This window comes from Condylura cristata, unplaced genomic scaffold, assembly GCF_000260355.1.
Source record: "Condylura cristata isolate star-nosed mole 26May11 unplaced genomic scaffold, ConCri1.0 scaffold00001, whole genome shotgun sequence".
NCBI classification, from domain to species: Eukaryota; Metazoa; Chordata; class Mammalia; order Eulipotyphla; family Talpidae; genus Condylura; species Condylura cristata.
The window spans coordinates 82,043,645-82,053,619 of NW_004567102.1; the positions used below are offsets into that span (position 1 = coordinate 82,043,645).

Below are 9,975 nucleotides of genomic sequence, written 5' to 3' on the forward strand. Positions count from 1 at the left end.
GGGGATTGAACTTACACTGAAGCTGGCTGCGGCCAGCTTGCAGTGCTGTGTCTTAACCCATTGCGCTGGCATCTATTTTAATGCAAATATTTCAAGTTCTTTATCATCACTGCTCTTTGATGGAGAAGAAGTCTTCATGCAAAGTTCTAAACCTGGCATGGTCACCTAAAAGGTGAAGAAGCTTCATCATGGTCCCTAACATGGGCCTTGCCATCCTCTACAGGTTCAAGCCTTAGCTTTTGCTGCAGCTTGAAACTTCTCACACACCACACTATTGGTTTTTGCTGGCTTTTGCAACAGTAAGGCCTCTCACTAATGTCAGTGGCAGAGCCAGAGTCCCTGAGAAACCTGTTGACTCCACCTGTCCCTCCTAACCAGCACACTTCTTCACGTGTCTACAGATTACAAGCTTGTTATTATCACGGCCCGGGACCCAGCCTCCAGCCTCAGCTAAGGAAATCCTTGAGAACAACAATCACATTTTATTCATTTTTGAACCTTGGTATCAAGATAGGGTGCTGATTTCTTAAAAGACCCCCCATCTCTAACCCACCCCCCATAGGAATGAGAGATGAATAAATGCAGTATAATTATTATATCACAAATGCAAAATAGAACTCACTCCTTAGGACAGAGAAGGAATTGTCTAAATGAAACAAGCAGACAAGTGAGTTGAACAAGACAGGAAATGTTTCACTCTCTAAAATGTTTCACGAGATGCTTGCTCAGAATAAATGGGTGATAGAATCCAAAACCAGTCTCTCACTGGGCTACCCAGCAAGGATTCCTACTTGGGTTGCTACTTTATGTTTTTATGAAGAATTTATGGGTGACCAGGTCTGGGAGGGGAGGTGGGAGATGATTCAGGAAAGCCACAGCATGGCCACCCTGTGCAACAGGGTCACCTCCAGAACTTTCTGAGACATCTGTAGAGTGTGACAGTCACCCCGGGCAGGTGGAGCCTTGAGAAATTTTGAGAAAATAGGCAGTGTGGAAGTGAGAGCTCCCACCTCGAGCTTGAGCATCCTGCTGTCCAGCACGCTCTTGTCAGACGTCGGGTGGCAGTAGGAATCCAGTATGTGGACAGTGTCCGTCATCCAGTCCTGCAGCTCCTTCACCCCCAGGGAGAACTGGCTGTGCTCGGCCACGATCCTGTCCAGTCGGGACACTTTCTCCTGGAAATGACAACAACGGCTTTCAAGCCATCTGAGCCACGGTGCCCGCTCGACCACACACAACCCAAGTGGTAGAGCTGTTTCATCAAAGTGCCCTCCGACGTAGGCTATATGCCACCCCCGTATGGTGTGAGTCTGAATTCACCTGAGATGTGTGAGATCCAGTTCTAAGTAGAAATAGGGGAATAATTCAGTCACACAGAACATTACAAATAATTCTAAATTTGCTGCCCCTTAACTTAGTGGTGATTATTTCTTATGGTGATTTTTCTTATGGTGATTGTAACTTTTTAGAATCAGTCAAATTTCTTCCTAATATCCTGTCTGGGGGGAGGAAGCCAGGTCATTTGAAGCCAGCACCTGGCTCAGCTGATCTCACATGTACCTTACAGTGGAGCTAGAGTTCTAGGGAGACAATCACCTGAGATCTTACACTACCCTGCAGTTCAGAAATGAGAGTATAAAATGTGATTTTATTTACTAAGTGCAAGTTATATCCAACATTGAGATGCTTTTAGAAATATAGTTTGCAGTCTTTAAAACACTCACGTATTTACCGTTTTATATTCTCTAAGTGAATTCAAAGATATCCTTTGAATAACGAGATATTCTTAATTCATTCCATTTTAGATACATAGGATTTTATCAAGACAAAAAAGAGACTTGTTCATAGAAAAGGCGAGGGTGTAAACACCCCCTATTTACACCAAGACTTCAACAAGCATGACCATCTCGGGGCCCCAATGAACAGACCAGAAGCTGGGGCACACCACGGCAGGTGAAGCTGAATTACAGGCTAAATAGTGGCAGGTGCCCACGTGCTAAGGTCTGAAAGGCAAAAGGGGAAGACGGGGACCCAAAGTCCAGAGCTACATAAAGCTCCCGGGAGGTCTGGCCGCGGGTCAGCGTGGGTCTGCGTTAAAGCAGCTGGAAGTTTCTGGCATCCCATTTCCTTCGTACTAAGGTGTTTCCAAGAAGAGATTTAATCAGTTACAAGAGTTGTTGCAATTTTGGGTCCCTGCTTTAGAATCTGAACCAAAATCCTCACACCTTTACCTGTGATTATGCAACAAATCTGAGAAACCTAGACAAATTAAAAAAAATAATAATAATACCCCAAACTCATACTTAATCCACTGATTTCTAAAGTGCTCTGAATTTAAGTTTTTGAGTCATTTAAGATTCTTTAGCTTCCAAACTCTGTATTTTGCCTTATGTTTATGTTTTTTTGAGACTTCAAAGCAAAAACTCTGGGGAACGGACCAGTTCAGCGTTCAAGGGTCTATTTTGTGCAGTGATAGAGAAGGGGCATCTCCCCCGGTCACAGACTATTGACTCCAAGGGTGAGCCCTGCCTTGCTCCTCTCAGACAACCACATGGAGACAATCACACACAAGTGACTGACTCGAGGGGGCCTGAGGCAGCACCCCGAGATTGCAGACCTGTGACGCAGCACCACACTCACACTCAGCACGAGGCGGGCATTACCTTTGTTAGATTGCTTAGCGCTAGATACTGAGAAGACAGCTGCGACACTCTGTGCGTAAAGCTCCTGCTGGCAGCTTGTCCTTCCCACAGCTGCTGAGCTTTCTCTCTGAGCCTGTTGAGCTGAGGCTCGTAGCAGTTTATTTCCTCAAGGACAGACTGAAAAGCACAAGCAAGTTACTATTGAGAGGCTGGGGGAAAGCACATGGCGGACAAAGCTTCGATCCAAAATGCACAGGAATCAAACACTGGCAAGTAATACGTGGACCTGAGGGCTTTACTATCTCCATGCTATGCACAGGACAGCAGGACAGAAACGAACCAGACCTCGGAGGAAAGACAAAACAAGAATCTGACAGAAACCCAGAAAGGATGCGCTGAATCTCAAGGTGGCACAATCTGACTCCAGAACGTTTTGCATGCATCTGGCTGTGCAGAGGATGGGGTGAGGGTGGCCTCAGGGCCCGGGGCTACTCACCTGGAGCTTCTGCTGCTCCCTCCTCTTTGCTGGCAGGTCATACAGGCGATTGCTGCTTTCATGCACCATTTTCTCAGTTTTGCTCAGCCAGCCCTGTACGGGCTCAGCACTTACTTCAAAGTCCTTCATTTGGATTTTTAGACTCTATAAAGTTTTAGACAGTTAGAGACCAAAAAATACATATTTTTTTAATAGCAAGTCCCACATCCTTCACTTGACATTCAAATCCCAACTCGATCCTGCCATTGTCCCCTCACCCCCGCTTCTGTTCTTCGCCTTGACAACCATAGAATTTTTGAACATTCTCTGAGAATTTCTTATGGCTCCAGCTTTTCAAAAATTATTTTTCCCAAATGCCCCAGCCTTTTTCAGAGGTCATACCCTCTTCTTACATACCCACATTGATCGTAAATTCCTCAAAATCCCCCATTCATAATCGGCACCCCCAGGTCCAATTCCTCCTGCCTGAAATGCACACTCTTCTTGGCAACTTCAAAGAATGTTTCAAGGCTAAGTTAAAAGTCAGCTTTCTGGAAACCTTTGTGACATTTCCAAATAGTTCCTTGCATTTCTGCTTTGAGTGACTACCATTTCCTCATATACCTATCTCATACTGCAATCATCTTCTTAAATACGCTTTCCCCTTCGAGATATGGAACATCCTGAAGAGAGGGAAAGACTGTCACTTTTGTATGCCTAACACAGTGCGAGGCACATAAGAAGGCATCGTAATGAATTCATTCTTAATAGGAGCGAAAGAAGGGCGGGATGGAGAGAGGGCGGGAGAGGGAAGAAAGGGAGGGTGTGAGGGAGACAGGCAACTGACTCCTGACTCACCCTCTCTGGACATCTCTTGATCTGGGCAATCTTGCAATCACAGTTAAATGTGCCAGATGCAATAATACTTGTGTGAGAGTATTAGTTGCACTAATCTTTAGTTGCGTGAGATCATTAGTTGCACTAATGATCCCTGCAGGCTTAAGAGTAGTCTAAGCATAAGGGCGACTACCACTCTCTGTGAGATGGATGGTGTGTGGCATGCAGCAATTGTCAAGAATTCTCTTGATACAGGAGAATAACAAAGGTCTTGGGTTAGGAAAGAAGTGAGGAAATAGACATTTTTTCATTTTCTGGATATTAGGTCTCCATTACTATTTTTTCCATCCTATATTATTTATGGTCATTATCAAATTAAGGTTTTATTCTGCCAGGTGGTATTATTCTAAAAGGAAAAAAAAAAAATCCTTTCTACACCTCTAAATTTCTCTCTGTAGAAGAGCTGGTACATAAAATAAATGATTTCGCAAGAAAAAATTATGGTGTTGTAGCAGTATGTTATGATTATAATAAATTGGACTTAAAATGAAACTGCAGAAACATTGTCTTTAGCACACCTGAGTCCTTGATCCCCACCCTCACACCTGCATTAGTTATGGCATTTCCTCTCATCCAGAGCATTCACAGCCCAATCTGGGTATTTCAGTTCATTCTCCTTGAGCAACTTCCCAAATGGAAGGATTTCAAGGGAAAGATTAAATATCGTGTCAGAATGTCACACCTGTCAGTTCCCTGCAGGGTGGAGCCCAGAATCCGCGCCCTCTACCACACAGGATGCTATTTCATCCCTCAGGGTGGCTCCCCCTCTAGCGCTACGCTGCTCCTCGTCGCTAGTTTTCTATTCTTTTTGAAGTTATTTATTTATTCACACAGAACTGGGGTACAGGCCATAGGTGCAAGGGGGTGAGAGGATTCACCAGAGATGGCGTGGGGAGCAGAACAGGCAGATCGCCTGAAACACACTGCTGAGGGGAGCAGCGGGTGACACAGGAGAGGTCCGCTGTGCCACGTGGGTCAGCTTCCTGGCCGGGCATCGAAGTTGTGCTTAAGCGGCTGCGGCCAGCTTTGTAGTGCTGAGCTTTAACCAGCTGCACCACCAGGGAGGGCCTAGTTTTCTATTTATGTCCAGAGAAGGATGACCACAGTTACTGGTACAGGTACCTGGATGTTCTGAAAAGTTTCCACTACTGACAACTATCATCAACACAGGGCGTGTCCATGTGCAGGTGACCATACCTCCAAAGCCGACTCCTTCTGGTGGAGATGCGAATGAAAACTTTTCCAGTCTTCTTTGGCAGTTGCCATTTTGGCCTGGATTCCATCAGTTTTGTCTTTGCTCAACAGACTCATCAAGAGGTCCCCTTTGGATAGCATCATGTTTAGCTTGTGCTGTCCATTTTCACTTTCCAATAAAAATTCCTAGAAAGCATACCATAGGATTAGGCAAAATAAAATGCAAACACATCAAGGGTTCAATTTGTTTACAGTAGAACCAAAGAAATCATGTCTATTTTGCCGGAGTTGCTTTACTCGGCCTGTACTTTGGCCCTAATAATCTCCCATATGCCCACTATGGCTACAGGGAAACCTAAGTGAGAATATTTGCTTGAAATGCTTTTCTTTTTTTTAGAGAGATCTATTTATTTACGCATTCAGAACTGGGCTATAGGCCAGAGGTGCAGGGGCAGTGAGAGGCTTCACCAGAGACAGAGTGAGGAGCAGAACAGGTAGGTTGACTAAAACACACTGCTGAGGGGACAGGAGAGGTCTGCCACTTGATGTGGGTCACCTCCGGGGCCAAGGATTGAACTGGCATTGAAGTGGCTGCAACTACCTTGCAGTGCTTCGCTTTAACCCATTACTCCACCAAGGAGGGCCTGAAATGCTTAAGTATAAGGTTTGGAGCACAGACTTTCCTCATTACCTAAGCCTCCACTGATATATAAAAATACATGTACTTGTGGGGATGAGCTAGTTTCTCTTCATGTACAAAATCAATTGTTTTAAACAAATATTTATTTGAAATTTGTGTTTCTTCAGCAAAACTATAAGCTGTTTACAAAAAGAATCAGAAGTACCTTCTGAGTCCACTGAAACACCATTACTAGAAATACTGATACACCCTTACCTGTATTGTCTGAAGACTTGTTGTAACTTCACTAATATTCTGAGGTATATCAAAACATTTGGCGGTAGTGATTTTTGCATTAACCAACCACTGCTGGAAATCTTTGAATGCTCTTCGAAATCTTTGTTGCAAAATCTGTTCTTTATTCTGACAGCCCTTGGATGCTTGCAAACAAAGACTAAGGGAACAAATATTAAGGGAAGAAAAGGTATGATAAACTAGATTAAAGTAATGCTTGATAAAATCCGCAGTTCTTAATGTATACGCTCACATCACCAAGCAATGCGGTTAATGATTCACTTATATTATTATTGAAATCACACCTAAAAACACACCGCTAATGGATGTGTAGAAAAACACGGAATGCCAGTAGGGTTCATGCTTACCAATTGTATTCTTTAATCAAACCAGAAACTTTCCCACTGTATGAACTCAAGTCTCTGGAAAATCGACAAAGTTCATTCAGCTGAGACTTCAGGTCTTCGGTCTTGGACTCTGCTTGTTGTAGAGCATCTAGAACCTCCTATGAGGAATCACAGAGAGTAGATTTCAAATTGGGTAGTGGCACATCACATACTATTCACATATACAATCCTACTATATAGTTCGAATGAGATAAATCTATAAATTCAGTAAATGAGACTGATTATCAGGGTTCCGCAGAGCAAAGGAGAGCACTCAGCTAATCTGTACTCTTTGCTGTTCAGGGATGGACACCCCAGCATCAAATGCTGCCAGGTCATCAACTGATCCCATGACCAAATACCTTCAAGGGAGTAGGAAAAAGAAAAAAGAGACTAAGTTGTGTAAAATCAGTCTGATTCAAGCAGCAAGAAGTATATCCATATACGTTGTTTAAAGATAAAGAGAAATAATTTCAAAACAAAAGCATTTTGAATTAAAAATATTTATAGTAGCCCCCCCCCCCATTGGTGCATCAAGTTAAAGCACAGCACTGTGAAGCTGTCCACAGCCACTGTAGCACAAGCTTGATCCCTGGCCACAGAGCTGATCCACATGGTGCAGCAGACCTCTCCTGTCTTGCCCGCTGCTCCCCTCAGCAGTAGACTTTGTCAGTCTGTCTGTTCTGCTCCCCACTCTGTCTCTGGTGAATCCTCTCACTGCCCTTGCACCTCTGGCTTGTACCCCAGTTTTGTATGCATAAGTAAATCAATCTTTACAAGAATATGTACAGTCAATGATTTTATGCAGCAGATACACCTAATTTTCACTTTAAGATATCTTAAAATTCACAGGTGTGATTTAACTAGTAACTCAATTATTTCATCATTTCATTCATACAGCCTTTAAATAGTTGCCAAATATCTGCAAAGGGCCGATCACTTCACTAGTTCTGAGAACCCCCATCCCCAAAATGCCTAAATGGAAAGATATTTGACTAACCGCAGCTCTGTGCACATCTCGTCCAAACAATGTCTTGGAACTTGGCAAGTCCATCTCTGAAGTCAAGGCCACGTACACTGAGTCACACAACGTGCTTTGCTATCAGAGGGCTTCTGTTATAGGGCTCTTGTTAGCAGCAAACAAGATCTGGGTATCCAAAACTTAGCACACTTCCTGGCACACTACTAAGTGCCAAGTTGATAAAATTAGCAGGGAAAGGACTTGAGATACTTAGATGGGACTGAATGATAATGGTATTGCCAAGGGAAGAAAAAATGAAGGAGGAGGGACAAAAAGGTGAGTAACTCCTCAGGTAGCTGTTGCCCTGAGCTCCCATTATTCTCAGAGATATTTATCCAGAGATGGCCTGAATTGGTAGAATAAACAAGCTCTCAACAAACTAGCTCTGAGTGCATTCCTCACTCCAATAAATGGCATCTCTGTCCTCTCGCTGACCTGAATGTGAAAACTAAGCATCGTCTTGGCCTCACCCATTTCCCTCTCGTTCCATACTGGAGACCAGGGCTGGCCTGGCCACTCGGGACAGAGCCTCCGTCAGTGCTGTGCTCAGACCGGTTATGGTTTCAAGTCCATGGCCTGAAGATTATTTTGGACAACATTGGAGTTTGAAGTCATTTTGAATGACTTGTCTTGAAGTGGGGGTTAGGACATTTTTATTGCTATGAATGTGTGAAGGTGATGTCATCAAAATTGTTTTGCTACTGTTTATTCACTTAAACATACGGAGGAGAGATTGTGACATCAGGGAGATTTAAAAGTCAGGTACGAACATCTGTGAGCACCTACTCACAGAGCGTGCTGGGTCTGGACAAGAGGACTCTTGACTGACCTAAGTAGCTCTCTTTGGAGACTGTGAGTGCGGCCCCTCCCAAGGCGAGGCCTCAGCAGGCAGTGGTGAGAGCCGTGGCCAAGAAGTTCATTCTGCCACCCCCACCAGACCTCTGGCCACACAAAATCCTCAGGTGGGGCTATCACTTTGGGCCAGTCGCTAGACATCAGCTCCTGGTTGGCTAAGTTGATTTTTTCTAGAATCGACTTGGCAGAAATGTACATTGCCTGGGACAATCACATAGCTAATTTTTTATTGCTTTGCAACATGTTATTTCTGTATTGTCTTACTATGAGGCATTACCCTCTATGCTATTGGTTTGTGCCATTATTATAAAATAACTCTACAGCGAAACTGTGTTAAATAAATAATCGGCATAGACTGTTCCAGTCTAAGTATAATTTGCCAAGGACAAAGCAACTTTTGTTTTGCCAAAGTGTTTTTTGACAAAAACACTTGGGCTCTGCACCTTGACTCTCATGGCCCTCATTTACATCTGCAACATTTCTTTCTGGAATGTTCTAACTGCCTCAAGTCTGTTCTATAGTTTGCTCTCCTGTGTTTTTTCAATGCTCAGTTATTTTGGCTCTTATAATTAGACTTGTAACTACTCAAGACTCAGCTTATATGGCAGGGTTCTCTGCTCTCCTGCCCACATCTCGGGGCTTCTTCCTTGGGGGTACGTTACTTCGTCAACACTCATCCTGCTAGGGAACATGGATCTTGGACTTGATGGGCATTTTACCTATACTGTAATTCTGAAAGGTAGTCTTCTCTTGGATTGAAAATTCTTTTTCTTTAGATTAGTATCTGGGCTAGAGGATCCTCAAATATTTTTATTTACAAAATTTTTGACTAATGCCTAGAAAGTTTCTCTTTGAAATATTTTTATTTACAAAATTTTTGACTAATACCTAGAAAGTTTCTCTTTGAAACTCTAGACATTTAACTGGTATCTACTATTTTTCACCATAGTAAGTCTTTCCTTGAGAGGATTTTTGATCAAAATTAACACATATAAAAATTTTATAGCTTCAAACAACTCAGTAGAGTCATTTTTATGACTATCAAGTCATAATTTTAGTTAATTTCTGAGTAATTTTCCCCCTAAATTTTACAGAGGTTAAGAAAATGCCTACATTTTCAACACCAAAAAACCCCAAGAATATTAAGAGATAGGAATTTTGCAAACGTCATAAACAATGTTTTTTAAATATGACATTTTGTAGTTTATAGATGATGATCCATTTTGACTTTTTAAAAGATTTCTTAAATATCATAAGCTAATTACAGAAAATTAATGTGTGTGAAGGTTTGTGATTATTAGTAATATCATCATCAATAATGACAAGCCCTTCTTCACAGCAAAACAATGCCCTGAGCCCTACTAATCCAGTGTTCTGTAAAAGTTCTGTAAAACTTTTCTAGGCATTCATAGTACTAGAGCTACTAACTCCATTTTATATTTATGTGTATATATATTTCCCTATATATTTGCATGCTATAATTGGCATGCAACACTGAATAAGTAGAATACAACATATTGATTTGATATATTTATAGATTGCAAACTTATCCTTATCTCCATCTAAAAAATTAGTTTCTTTGTTGTGAGAAC

At 42.5% G+C, this 9,975-nt stretch overlaps 1 protein-coding gene across 1 annotated transcript in view; it reads right to left on the reverse strand.

Moving 5' to 3' along the window:
• SYNE1 (spectrin repeat containing, nuclear envelope 1) overlaps nucleotides 1-9,975 on the reverse strand; it is a 424,261-nt gene that overhangs the window by 204,882 nt on the left and 209,404 nt on the right. The window contains exons 53-58 of the mRNA XM_012735121.1: nucleotides 6,490-6,626; nucleotides 6,104-6,281; nucleotides 5,212-5,394; nucleotides 3,139-3,282; nucleotides 2,664-2,819; nucleotides 1,011-1,175 (exon numbers count right to left, since the gene is read on the reverse strand). Coding sequence (XP_012590575.1) covers nucleotides 1,011-1,175; nucleotides 2,664-2,819; nucleotides 3,139-3,282; nucleotides 5,212-5,394; nucleotides 6,104-6,281; nucleotides 6,490-6,626 — 963 coding nt within the window. The remainder of the gene's footprint in view (nucleotides 1-1,010; nucleotides 1,176-2,663; nucleotides 2,820-3,138; nucleotides 3,283-5,211; nucleotides 5,395-6,103; nucleotides 6,282-6,489; nucleotides 6,627-9,975) is intronic.